General features: G+C 39.1%; 1 protein-coding gene across 9 annotated transcripts in view; it reads left to right on the top strand.

The window, feature by feature from the left end:
• Positions 1-14,231, top strand: part of ccdc73 (coiled-coil domain containing 73) — a 36,830-nt gene that overhangs the window by 7,802 nt on the left and 14,797 nt on the right. For 4 of the 9 annotated variants that reach the window (XM_077567459.1, XM_077567454.1, XM_077567453.1 and 1 more), the window contains 16 exons: positions 546-581; positions 744-818; positions 1,694-1,732; positions 2,468-2,603; positions 2,762-2,841; positions 3,014-3,136; positions 3,261-3,320; positions 3,507-3,611; positions 4,142-4,213; positions 4,374-4,487; positions 5,464-5,635; positions 5,870-7,353; positions 9,440-9,536; positions 9,629-9,765; positions 11,837-11,907; positions 13,670-14,225. In XM_077567459.1, coding sequence (XP_077423585.1) covers positions 546-581; positions 744-818; positions 1,694-1,732; positions 2,468-2,603; positions 2,762-2,841; positions 3,014-3,136; positions 3,261-3,320; positions 3,507-3,611; positions 4,142-4,213; positions 4,374-4,487; positions 5,464-5,635; positions 5,870-7,353; positions 9,440-9,536; positions 9,629-9,765; positions 11,837-11,907; positions 13,670-13,832 — 2,964 coding nt within the window. In that variant the 3' untranslated portion in view covers positions 13,833-14,225. The other 5 variants (XM_077567455.1, XM_077567458.1, XM_077567457.1 and 2 more) reach the window with 5 other exon arrangements.

The raw sequence follows: 14,231 nt of genomic DNA, 5'->3' as shown, positions 1-14,231 counted from the left end.
TTTATTAGGTTAATGTGCAGAAAAGTTTGACAACAAGATCTTAAGCAGGAAGAGCACATCTTGTTTGGTCTCCATAACATGTTGGCAATAATTCAAGTTACAGTATAATTGAATTCAGCTTGTCCCTGAATTACCAAGTAGACTTTTTCATCTTCCAAGGTCTGGGATAAACGAATATCTGCACATTGATTTGCAGTTCAACTGGCTACAGCGCCGCTATAGCTTGTGAGAATGTTAGACAGCCAATATAATATGTAGTAAAGCTGCTTCTCTTCTCCTTCATGGTACATTGAATCGCTTCACCTCTTAAGAACCTTTAATCGTCTCCTTTAGGGGAAATTCAATTTACACCTATGTTTTGTGCTTTAACACGATGCACACGTCGTCCAAATGTGCCTATGTTTACTGACAGCAGTTCTCAAATTTGCCATGTTTCTACCTGTCCCAAAGCAATGAGCTAAGGCCGCCCACAAAACAGAAATAAAATCATACTGATTTGATCTATGACCACACCAGACATCTTACATCTTGATATTTTTCTTAAGTTACAGGACAAAATAAGAAAGACAGAGGAGGAGAAGGTATGACCATCCCAGTCCCAGTGAATTCCCTTCAATTACTGTTTTAGCAGTAAATTTTCTCATCTCACTTGCAGCCTCTTGGCGATTGTAATGCATTCTTTTGCACTGAGCTTGGGCTTTTATTACTTTTTTGACACTCAGACGAATAATGTAACATTGCAGGGGAAATACCAGGTCATTTCTGAGTTAAAAGAGAAGGAGATTAGCAACTTGAAAGAAGAGCTGAAGTCACTCCAGGTACTGAACTTGTGCACTCTGTCCACTTATCCTATTTTCACCATCACATTTCTTACTTACATTTTCTCATTCATACTTAAGGGGAATTTTATTTTTTATTTTTTTACCGGAGAGCTGTTATAAAACAGAAGTCTTCTGCTCAGTCAAGGGCAGAAGGTCCGAGCCAATTTGGCTTCCAAAGTGTTTGTCCTCGGGCTTGACACCATAGAGGTGACAAACAGCCATCCCCACGGACCGCTGCACTTTAATGACCAGCCGTTTTGTGTGGAGACAATTGAGTTTTTTTTTTTTTGATATTCTATCCAGGAGACATTAACTGCTGTGTTTGGCTAAGTTGAGGCCCAGCTGTCTTAATTCTTGTGACATGGTCTAGTGATTCCCTTTTTTCATTTTCACATACACTGTTGTGATTAAAGAACTTAATCACTAGCATGTTGACAATATGTTAAATTACAAGGTTACTTAACTGGAACAGTCGTGTGTACTTAATCCAAATTAAAATTGTAGGGTTTTATATTTGAAGTTACTGTAATTCCAATAAATGCGTTCAATATAAAGTTGTTTTAACAAGATCTAATAAATGAAGAAAAAAAAAGTTTAAAAAAAAAATCCCACACGCACAATGAATGGGTCTTTTGATTATTCATGATATTACAAGATCCCTTGTTATTGTTATTTATCCTGGAAAAAATGAATTGCATTTTTTCCTCCTTATCCATTTGAATACCCACCCTCACTTCCCTGTACACAAATTGGCAGCTTTGCATTTAATTTCTGGGGCAAATGCAATTTATTGTAATTTTTTAAAATGTAATAATCATTATGATTTAGACCTATCTTGTTGATTTTGGTCTAAGTTTGTTCTTGTCTTACAGCTGCTGAAGTACAACTTTGAAAAGAAATCCAATGAGTTGGTAAGGTGGTTTTTAACTTGTTCCAATCGTTGACAAAAGATAGGTGGGAGTGAGAAAAATTTAATGACTGGGGGAATAGGAGGACCAGCTTTTAGATGGAGGAGCTCATCACCACTAACGGATAGGGAGAGTGTGACACTTGAACTGCCATGACAATATTAAAATATTTTATAACCGGACCTCGCTTGGTTGAACCCTCTTTCTATGCCAGTGGCACGGCCAGGGAGTTAAAGGAAGGGCGGTGTATAAGGATAGAAGGGAGTGAAATGAGACCGAAGGGAGTGAATTATTGAAGAGCGAACGATACAGACAATCAAAGTGTAATGGCAGTTTGCAGAGCACTAAAGCTCTGTGAGGCATAGACTTTGCTGATGCCTTCATTCCACAACAGCAACACTGCATGCAGTAAACCATGAGCCTAAAACTGTTTTGATGGAAGTATTGTGTCTCAGAGTTGATTTGCACTTTCCACTTTTTGTTTTATTTCTTGTTGCCAACAGTGTGATGAGTAAGCTTCTAACACTTTTCTGGCAGCTTGATTTCAAAGGAATGGTGATAAGGATTATAAGGGCCCATGACGGCAGTTACTAAAAAAAATAATAATTCAATTTTCACGTTATGGTATTGACCTATAAGGACCCTGGCTGTATTTGTTAGCATTTTCACTGCTTTCGTAGGGATGTGTCATAGTTGTTTTACATGGACATTAATTTGTCCGCTGTAATTCTTTGACAGGAGCAGAAGCAAGCTCTGCAGATTCGGTCAAAAGACAGTCACCTGATCCAAATGGGAGAGGTTGAGAAACGGTTTGGCACTCTATCTAGGCAGTGTGCCACACTCAAGAAGGCCCATGAGCGACTGGAGCAGAATGGTAACTGAAGGATATTTTTAAATGGAAATGCACCTTTAGCATTTTATGTTGTAGTGAAATTGAAATTGAAATTACATCAACAACATGATGTACAAAACAATGTACGTGGCAAAGTTATCTTGGTCACACCAAGTGTGTTTGTATTTTTTTCCTGACAGTTGATGAAGCAATGAAAAGAAATAAGAAACTGACAGCTACAAATGAAAAACATGAAGCAACCATTCAGACACTAAGGAAGGTATTGGAGAATTAAAGTTTGTTTGTTTGATTTTATGAGGTAAAAATTGAACAATGCGCATTAACGATTTTTGTATTTGGTACTAAATACTGAAAGTGACATCTGAGCTATTGCACAACCATCAGCTTCTTAATTTGGGGGGCAGTTTATGTGAACCAAACATGTTTTTCAGGAGTTGGAGGAGGTCAACACCAAACTGATCAAAACGAAGTTCTCATCAGTCCGACATGACAACTATGGCATAATGACACACAAAGAGCAGCATCTAAACCAGCTGAGTTGCAAGCTCAACATGGTAACTAACATCTCTTAATATGCTAATTCAATTGGAGTTTCATACGCACACGTTTATCATTCAACAAAGTAAATGTAAAGAGGCAAGGCGGTCAACTGTTAATTAACAATGTTCATATGTTCAGGAAACTAAAATGAACAGAAGACTACAGGAAGAATATGATGCTGTGCGTTCTGAGAAACAAGTGAGTTATTCGACTTATTATGAAACCACAGTATAGAATTTGTACCAAACTTTCTTATTTTTCATTAACATACCTTATTTATTTATTTATTTTAAACACAATTTTGGTGAGCAAAACATGTTCTTCTGGTATACATCTGCCGCAATGCTTTCATAGTGTGATCATTTTGTATGTTTGACTGTCAAGGAGGTGATTATGTCCCTGCAGCACACTCAGCAGCTCTTTTTGAACCAGACACAAGCTGTGAACAGACTAGAGTTGCAGCTGCAGACACAAGAGGAGCAGTACAAGGTCAGAACTTGTGTTGTACTATTCACAGTATATGACCTTCTGTTCCCTATGTTACTTTTACATTGCTTACATTACTTTATTTACTTCTACATTGCGAGTTGAGTGTTTTTATCAGTTATGAATTGAGATGAAAATAAGAAATTAATTTACCATTGAGATGAAAATCTGACATTTATTTTAATTAATGGTTCATAATAATATGATTTCCTCATGTGGATTATCTTATGAATATACCATATGTAATACATATTGAAATTACACAGGCATGACCATCAGAACAAAATCTGTTCTTAATAATCAATAGTCACCCTCTACCTTGTATTTTCTCTTTTTCCTTGTATGGTTTTTGCACATTTACTAATGAATGAATTTATTAAAATAATCATTAAAATGGCACAAATTAATTTGTATTAGAAAGATGTCCATTCACTTTTACACTTCTACAGGTTCAGGCCCTCTGTTCCTGTTATAAAACTCATAAATATTTTGTCTTGTATTAAACATGCTTTGAGTGAGTAATTTCCCTACAGGCCCTGAAGGAGGAACATGAAAAGATGCAAGAGAAAAGCAAGGCAATGGAAGAAAAAGTTGCTCAATTCATGGTGAGCTGCAGCAAACCATTTTTGTACAATGAGGGAAGAAATCATTTTATTTTTAGAGAAAGTCAAGAGTTCAATTCACCGTAATTATGTAGTTTAAATGGAAAACATATTGGTGATAGTAGTTTGGTATAAAAATTAAATCTTCCTCTTTCACATGCAGCGTGAGCAGCAAAATTTTCAATCACTGAAAGAGGTGCATTATGACCTTCAACAGAAACACAGTGAATTGTCTGAACAGGTCAAAGTGCAGGCCCAGAAAATACATGAATTGGAGGTATGTATGTGATTTTGTGGTATCTTGAATGTTATTTATACCGAACAGAGACTGACCTGTATATTTTTGTTTTGTTTTTTGTTACGTAAGTAAAACATGAATCAAAAGCAGCTAACCCTTGCGTTTCTGCTCTAATTGTAAACACTGACACTCGAGCAAGCCGTGGACAGCAGCCAAACCTGAGCAAGCGTAAAAACAGTCCACCAATCGGGAGCGGGTGTTCGCACATCTTAATTTGCATAATTTATGCAGGCAAGACACATGGATCCAACTCCTAACACGTCCGCGAAAGGAGTCCACCAGCCCACCAATCAGTAGTGCGCATTGGCACAGCTAAATTTGCATATGGCACTGATGAAGGTCGCTTGCCTTGGTGGCTTGGCTTGCGGTATAATGTTGCAAGTCGGGTTAATTCCGTGAACACTACAACGTGTCGTGACGTTGTTTTGGATGTACGTCACTCGACGTGTGCTCTTTGCGCACGCAAGTCGCATCACGTGCGCGTTGCGTTCAATTTAGATGTTGCTTTTGTTTTTGTAATGTGAACAGTACATAAAAAGATTGGATTTAACAAAAAATCCGAATTGAGCATCACGCTCTCCAGTGTGAACATAGCCTTAGACACCATGATTTGTGCACAGGTGTGCCTTAGACTGCCCGCAATAAAAGGCCACTCTGAAAGGTGCTCAACATCACACATTTAGACTGGTTCATGACAATATTTGAGAGAAAATGGTGATATTGTGTATGTGGAAGAAGTTTTAGATCTTTGAGTTCGTCTCATTAAAAAATTGGAGCAAAAACACAAGTGTTGTGTTTATATTTTTGTTGAGTATAAGTAGCAGCCTCCAAGTGCACAACATCTGTTGTTGACAACGTTGATCAAGACGCATTGTCGGATTTTAAGGATGTGTATGTTTATTTTCCTCTACACACGAGAGATTGCACTTAAACGTGTGTCTGTCTTTCTACTCAGATGTTTCCCAGTCTATCAGAGGGAACCAGAGGGAGACCTCTTGATGAACCCAAATGCAGCTTCACATTGCCTGTCTTTGGCAGCCTTCAGAACTCAGCCGTTTCTCAGAGCAAAATCCTGGACTGTCTGGAAGATACGAGTGCTAAGACTAAACTGGATGGTGAAATAGGAGGTCAGCCAACATAATATAAACAAGGAGATGAGCATGCTTTATTACTTCTTCTTTTTCAAGAATTTAGTACTGGCGGCCTATATCAGTTTAGGTAGGATTGGGACATGCAAGAAATTAACAGATAAAATACAGAAACATTTTGTCTTTTTGTTTCATACGGGCCATATTTTTCAGTGCAGTTTCACTACAACTTGAAACCTTGTTTTTTTGTACTTACGGACTGTGTTTTCCTAGGCCAAGAAACACCAAAGCGCTGTGGAAATTCTGAAACGCAGCTACAAGTTCAATGTGAGGAGCCCTTTTCAATTCAGTCACCCAAAAGGCTCCTGGGACTCGAGGAAAATATGGCCAGTGACTATACCGTTTTGAATAAACACTCAAGCAGCTCTACAACAAGTGAAACGCTCTCTAATGAAGTGTCAGATCTGACTTCCCATCATTCTTCTATTGAGTTGGCCATCAGTGAAAGCTCAGTGAATGAAATAAACATATCAAATTCGCGACTAACCATAGACAGAAATAGTGATTGTGGGAGCACAAGCCCAAGTGGAGCAGACTGTAGTGGGATGGACAATGTGAAAGAGGCAATGAACAATAGTAACGAAGGTCCCAAACATGAAAGTCAGCTGAGTTGCGCTGAAGATGTCCTGGAAGAGAGATCTGCTGGGGAGCGGAAAGAGATATTTTTTCCCCAAACAGCAGATAATGGAAAAACTCAAGAATACAGCGAAATGGGTGCACGCATGTCTAAAACAGAAAGAGCAGCTGAGTTCAGGGATGGAGATAAGGAGGAAGGAAAAACCGAAACAAAGCTAGAGGCCCAGACGACTTGTGATATAATAAGCAACACCCCACCGGACACTGACTTTGTGGACATCGGTGAGAAAACAGGCACCGTCTGTGAGGCGGACGGCTATCAAAAAGACACTGAGAAAGTTCCAGACCACAGTCCCGTTAGTATGAGGGAAGAGCAGCTACTTCACGACCTCAGCAGTCCTTCAGAACAAAGTCTCAATAATGGAGCTATTTTAATTGTGCAAGAGGCTCAAGACTCATGTCAAGTTCAGGTCCAAACCAATGCAGAGACGCTCAAGTCATCGCCAAGTGCAGTTTATCCAGTGGTTGGGAAAACCACAGAAGTGAGGAGATTGGACGAAACAGAAACGAATGTTCAAACCAACTTTTCTGACTTTCTGAGTCAGCCAACTGACTCGGTGAAAAATCTGACAATGACAGAACCTATTAATATAACAAGCAATGTGACTCCCACAAATGAAATGAGTGGTGCTGATACAAATGAGAAGGTCAAGAAAACCATTGTTGATGCCAAAGTTGATCATCTGTGTACATCTGAGCCTGCAAATCGGCTAATGGAGGATTTTGAAAGTGAGGCCGGTGGGACGACCTCTCAGGCAGAACCTGCCATTTATGATGGGGATTTAAATATTTCCATTTACAACCAAGACGTTGCAGAGGATTCAAAAGACTTTGAAAGTCTATTGTCAGTCTCCGTTCAACCAAAAAGTGGTAGTGTTGATTCACCTGAGTTTAGCACACCTAAATGCCTAAATGTTTTAAAAGAAACCCTTGGAGATGTGAAGGAATTGTCTTTACCCATTTCAAAGACTTACAGGCCATCATTTGACTGGGGTGGTGCAATGAAACAAGCCGTTCTAGCCAAAACTACCTCTGACTCTAACCTGCAGCCAAATGTTCAGGTACTCTTCCTTGACTATCTATAAAATATACATTTGTCATACTTAATAGCTAAAAAAAAAAAAAAAGGACAAAAAAGTCTTAAGTCTGAGTTTTTGCTGCAGTCACCACCAAACTTGTGTTTTGCTTGGTCAATCAATCAATCAGTAGTCAGCTTATTTATAGTGCAAAATTACCATAGAACATGGTCCCAATTTTTTTTATATCAAAATTACATACAACCCTTAATAATAAAAGCTGCCTCCAGGGTCCCAGGGGCCAAAATAGGCTGTAGGGAGGTGAGTCTGACTTTTATCTAGTCGAAGCTTGTTAACCTAAAAAAACAGACCGGACTCCTTGTAATTTGTAAAGTGTCCCAACTCCCAAAAAGTTGGGACACTATAAAAATTGTGAATAAAAACTGAATGCAATTATGTGGAAGTGCCAATTTTTTATATTTTATTCAGAATAGAACATAGAGAACAGGTCAAAGGTTTAAACTGAGAAAATATATCATTTTATGGGGAAACTATGTTGTTTTTAAATTTCATGGTGTCAACAAATCTAAAAAATAAAAAAGTTTTCACCACTGTGAGGCATCCCCTCTTCTTCTTACAACAGTCTGCAAACGTCTGGGGATCAAGGAGACAAATTTCTCCAGTTTAGAAATAGGAATGCTGTCCCATTCTTCTCTAACACGCGTCTCTCGAACTGTTCAACTGTCTTGGGCTTTCTTTTGCACCCCCTTTATGATGCTCCAAATGTGCTCTAGAAGTGAAAGAAGTGGACTGCAGGTTGGCCATTTCAATACCCGCATCCTTTTCCTACGCAGCAGGTCTGGCATTATCGTGTTGAGAAATGCAAGATCTTCTCTGAAAGTGATGATGCCTGGATGGGAGCATATGTTGTTCTCCAATCTGAATATACCTTTCTGCATTGACGATGTCTTTCCAGATGTGGAAGCTGCCCATGCCACACGCACTCATGCAACCCTATACCATCACAGATGAAGGCTTATAAACTGAGTGCTGATAACAACTTGGGTTATCCTTGTCCTCTCTAGTCAGTATGATATAGCGCCCCAGTTTTCCACAAAAAACTTTGAATCGTGATTCGTCTGACCACAAAACAGGTTTCCACTTTGCCACACATTTTAAATAACCCCTGGCCCAGAGAAACGCCTGCGCTTCTTGGTCTGCTTTAGAAATGGCTTCTTCTTTGTACTGTCGAGTTTCATCTGGCAACGGCGGCTGGCACGGTGGATTGTGTTCACCCACAATGTTTTCTGGAAGTATTGCTGAGCCCTTTCTGTGATTTCCCTTACAGTAAGCATTCCTGTTTGCGGTGCAGTGCCGTTGAAGGGCCCGAAGATCATGGGCATCCAGTATGATTTTTCACCCTTGACCCTTACACACAAAGATTGTTCCAGATTCTCTGAATCTTTGGATGATGTTATGCACTGTGGATAATGATTACTTTAATCTTTTTGCAATTTTTCACTGGTAAACACCTTTCTGATATATTTCTCAACTATCTTCATCTAAGGAATTAGTGATTCTCTACCCATCTTTTCTTCTGAGAGACAATGCCACTCCGAGAAGCTCTTTTTATACTCCAATCAAGTTGCCAATGGACCTCATTAGTGGTAACTGGTCTTCCAGCTGTTTTTTAAAAAAAGTGCAATTGACTTTTCCAGCCTTTTATTGCTACCTGTCCCAACTTTTTTTGAGATTTGTTGGCACCATGAAATTTACAATCAACATATTTTTTTAATTTGGTAAATGTTCTCAGTTTAAACATTTGACCTGTCATCTATGTTCTATTCTGAACAAAATATTGAAATTTGTCGCTTCCACATAATTGCATTCGGTTTTTATTCATAATTTGGAAGTTGGGACACTATACAAATTACAAGGAGTCAATATATATATATATATATATATATATATATATATATATATATATATATATATATATTGAAGGTTTATAATATTATATATTTATATATATAATATAATATAATATAACATTAAATGTATACAGTATTTGTAGGTAAGATACAGGTTTGATTTTGGTCTAATTAAACATTGAACTTTTTTGTGATTTCAGAACTCCCCCATCCCTGAGCAATATGCAAGAGCTTCACACGGGCTGCCCCCCACACAATCTCCCTGCACAACGTTTCTGAAAAGCCAGCACACTAAAGGTAGCGACTGTGAAAAGAATTATGCTGCAGTGTGATAAAGAGATGTTTCACTTTTGTTATGATCTTGATGCATCTCACTTCATTCCTGTTAGAACCATTGGTGATTGTCAGAGCGTCCGACCTACCGAAGGCATCCAGCGTCTCTGCATCTGCAGGATTTGGGAGGAAACATACGCTGGGAGAGTGGAACGTTTTTGGAGATCGCTTCAGAGAAACAGTAACAACTGATGTCAGTTACAGAAGCTGAACATTTGCATATGGTTCTCCAGCGGCTATTGAATCGGTTGTTTAAATAGGACTTAGACTTGACTTTATTGATCTCTTTGGGATGACTCCCTCTGGTGCTGGTGGAAATTTACATTTCCACCAGCAATAAGAGCAAACAGGCATGCAGACAGGTAGAGCATTACACAGATGAAGAAAAAATAAATAAATAAAACATTTGAAAAATTACAAACAAAAGAAAATAAATAAATAAATAAGGTTATTGCACCAGGGAGTAGGTTATTGCACATTGAATAAAGTGTCACTTTCTGTGTAGTGTAATGTACTCTACGCCCTCCTCCCCCCAAGTAAGGAGTTGCAGAGTACGATGGCAGGGTGGACAAAAGAGTACTTGAGTCTGTTGGTTCGACAATTTCACTGAACAGGCTCCTCTGGATGCTGATGACAGTGGGCAGAGGGTGGCTGGCATTGTCCATAATAACCAGCAATTTGTCCAGAGTCCTCATTTCTGCCACCGTCACCAGAGAGTCCAGCTTCATGCCGACCACAGAGCTGGCCCGCCTGTTTGTCCAGTCTGGAAGGCTATAGTTATAACAGGGATGTGATTTTTCCGCTAATTCGCGGAATTCCGCTTTTTTTATCTCCCCCCCCCCCCCCAAAAAAAAAAAATTTGATTTTTTTTTTTTTTTTTTTTTAGTAGTTCATTGTGTATGCACATGACTCCGACAGATAACATCTTCTGCTATAACAAAGACATTTGTGGTATGCTCTAATATGAGTTACTTTTCATTTGGTCATGATACAATTATTTGTTCATGAAATTTGAACTCTTCAACATTATTTATGTGTTAACTTAGTAATCACATTAGTTAGATATGATGATATTCTCAGTGATAGTTTTTAAAAGCAAAGACAGTCCAATGTTTTTGAATGTGACTGATTTTGAGTTGACTAAAACTGCCATTTTATATGGGATAGTTCAATATACATTGAAAATTTATGCTGTTGTTTTGTCTATTTCTTTGTCATGTGAGTGCATTGAAAGTACTTAAAAACACGGAAAACCCATGAGCTCCGGGCCCCCGTGTCCCCCCACCAGGGCACTGCCCAACGTGCCAGCGGCCCCCAGACCCCCGGCTAAATTTTCAGATAATTTCACTTTGGTCAAATCACATCCCTGTTATAAGATGACAAGCGCCTACCTATCACTTACCTTTTTTTTGTATTACCTTTCTTTTCCAGGATACTGATCCGTTGTATATTTGAAACATGCTGCGGTTTCATGATATTGATCAACAAAAAGTGAGGAAAGAAGAAAGTACCAAAATTACAGTACACTTTTTAATACCGATTGGGCCCATCACGCTAACAGATAAAGTACATGAAAGCACTTGACCATTAAAGGCTATACATACAATTGCCAGACAGAAACCAGTGCCAAATCTCCGACTACATGAAGATGTGCAATGAAAACTATAGAAAATTATCATCTTTCTTGGTCATGACAATAGAAATAATGGCCAGCTGCTACTCCAAGAAAAGTTTGCAATTGTGCACGAATCTCTCCTTTCTTGCTTTTCTTCCACTCTTGCTTCATCATTTGTCCATCAGTCATCAATTTTCTTCCTTCTGTTCTCTGTCTGTATTTTCTTTTTTCTGTTTTTCACCGTTTCACACTCACAGTTACTCCTTTTTTATCTCTCTTTTTTTAACCCATCACTGCAACCCATCACTGTGGTTTATAAGATCCAGGTGCAGGCTGTTGAGGGAGATAGAGTGCAAAACACTGAAGTGTGAGGAACAAAATGGTCTAGTAATGTTAAAAAAAAAATGTAGCTGGCTAGCTTCTTCATTCGGTGTCTACTCGGAATAGTGGGAACTTCACATGAGCTCAGTCCGGGCCTGGATTGTCTCTTCGAGCTAGATAATGTTAGACTGGTTATTGTCTGGCCAGTATTTGTCCATCAGTTAGAGTTCCTCAAGAGTCCTGAATGGGTTGTCTTTTTTTCAGGGACTACTGTTTTATACCACATGGGAATTCATGACTATTTTCTTTTGTGTGTGTGCATGTGTAGGATAGCCGAGTCTCATTGTCTGCCCCTTCTTGTCCAGTTTCTAAATCTTCGAGCACATGGCCGACTCCTGGGTATGTTTATTCATATAGGCTACAGTACCTTGACCCGATAAGCAAATTGACGTCTTGGGTCTATTTCACAAAGCATGTTCATCAAACACAGAGACTAACCCTGAACAGCGAGTTGCCATACACTGAGAGAGGAAACTCTCGGTTTTCGGTTTCAGGACAGCTAATTTGAGGTTGTTTTTCACCTGGAGTTACTGCTACATTAAAAAGACCACATGAATGGAGGCCCGATTGGTTGAGTCACCATGGCAACGGGGAAGCAGAACGCGGCGCCCCGCACTCCGTGTTTTTTACCCGACATCTAAATGCGATCATATGGCTAATTCCAAAATGTCTTTAGAAAGAAAGTGCAACACTGCAGCGGCTGCCCATAGAGGAAGGCAGCGTGGGAGAACGTTGCTGCTTGGGTGTCGGGTCAATGCGTAAATTTAAATGTAGTCCTTTGACATCGCAATAGTATTACAGGGGAAACTGTTGAATGTTAGCTCATTAATTCCTTTTATTTAGGTGCAATCCTGCGAGGGAGAAGCGCACTTCACTTAAGATGAAATATAAAAATGGTAATAAGGAAAAAGCGGAGCGCAACACACAGTAAATATATGCTGTGATGTGAGCGCATGACTACGGCGCCGGTAAAGTTGCAAAAGTAAGGACGGATTAAGTTATGTATGTAGATGATGTGAAACGGTACAGTTCAAAAAGATAACTGTCCGGAAATGCCAGCATATCTATGCGAGGTCTGATAACAATCTCCAATAGGGTCATTGACTTTACGCTATGGACTATAGGCGTATTTATGCAAAAACTCGCCGCAGCGGACTTTATGAATGAGGAAATGAGATGTCGTGTGTGGCTAAAAGGAGGCGGGGACAGAAAAAAAACTCGAGGTTCATTGTGAAAAACGTGCTACCAACCAGGTTGGGTTTATAGACTGTGTTACTACGGTAACTGACCAAGAGCTTAAATGACCTCTTTTTATGAAACCGGCTAGTTACCTCTTTTTCTCTGGTTTCAGTTACCTGCCTTTCTGAAATGGAAGACACAGTTTCCCACATTTCAGGGTTTCTTGACCCAGGGTTCTCACTAAACCTGCTTTGTGAAATACACCCATGATCTAGCAAAAGTCTTTTGTTTTTTTTGTGTCTTGGGCAAGAAATTTATGACAAAAAGTCAGTTTCCAAATCAACATGTTTTCATGGCAAATGACGGCGGTTAGATTACGTACTGCCACTTTTAAATCCTTGTGACTCAAAGTGAAACCAAGTTCCCATGACTACCCTTCCGCGTCGATGTTTTCTTCTTCTTCTTTGTCGCTTTAAAATGAAGTTACTCAAAGTCAAAGGTGTGAAACTCTGCAACTGGAGGGCCGCAATCCTGCATGTTTCAGAGGTTTCGCTCCTCAAACACACCTGATTCATCAGCAAACTGCAAAAAAACTGATAACGATCATGATTATATAAATCAGGTGTGTTTGAGGGGGGAAACCTCTAAAACATGCAGGACTGCGGCCCTCCAGTTGCCATGGCTACCATTGGTGTTTTTTCTTCTTCGTCGTCGTTTTAAAATGAAGAAGAAGAAAAACAACAAAGATGAATGGTAGCCGTGGCAACTTGGTTTCACTTTGAGTAATAAGGATTTAAAAGGGGCAAGAATTACTGCTCTTGTCAATTGTAATCTGACTGAAATTGCTCTCAATAACAATATGGCTTGAAAGTCTCTGTTTTCATGGCTTCTTTGTTTTGTTTTCTCTTTTCATGTAAATTAGAACTTCTATGCCTGCTGTAGCTTCAAGATCCGATGCTGAGTTGGAAGCTCTGTGCTCTCAAAAAGATCAACAGTCGTCAATGAGAGCCCAGATATCGAAAATTGAACAGTTCTTAAAATCAGAAAGGCTCCACCTGTCCAAGCGACGACGCACAGACAACTAAAACAACATAACATGTTGGTAGTGCATGTTTCAATACTTTGAATGTCGTTTGCACTTAATTATAGATTGATGTTAAGTCAATTGTGTTCCTTGTGATCGTATTTTAAAGTTCAATGCTTTCGAACATTTTTTTATGTTACATTTCAAGTAGTTTGCCTGCTCCACATTTATTGTTGATTCATAGCTGACAAGGCAAGTATAAGAATATTACATCCAGCGTTGTAGGAATGTTCAGTGTTTTATAGTGAATGAAATTCACACATTTTAGGGACAACTGTTGTGTGTGTTTTTTTTTTATTATGTGTGTTCTGTTAGCATCCAGCGGATTTCTTTCATTTGAAGCTTGCCATTAGTTTTACACAAATTGCTCAGATGAATAAACAGCAAAGGCCAACCTTTG

The sequence above is a fragment of the Vanacampus margaritifer genome, chromosome 6 (assembly GCF_051991255.1).
Source record: "Vanacampus margaritifer isolate UIUO_Vmar chromosome 6, RoL_Vmar_1.0, whole genome shotgun sequence".
NCBI classification, from domain to species: Eukaryota; Metazoa; Chordata; class Actinopteri; order Syngnathiformes; family Syngnathidae; genus Vanacampus; species Vanacampus margaritifer.
Note: the sequence above shows the minus strand (reverse complement) of the source record. Positions and strands in the feature narration are given on the sequence as shown.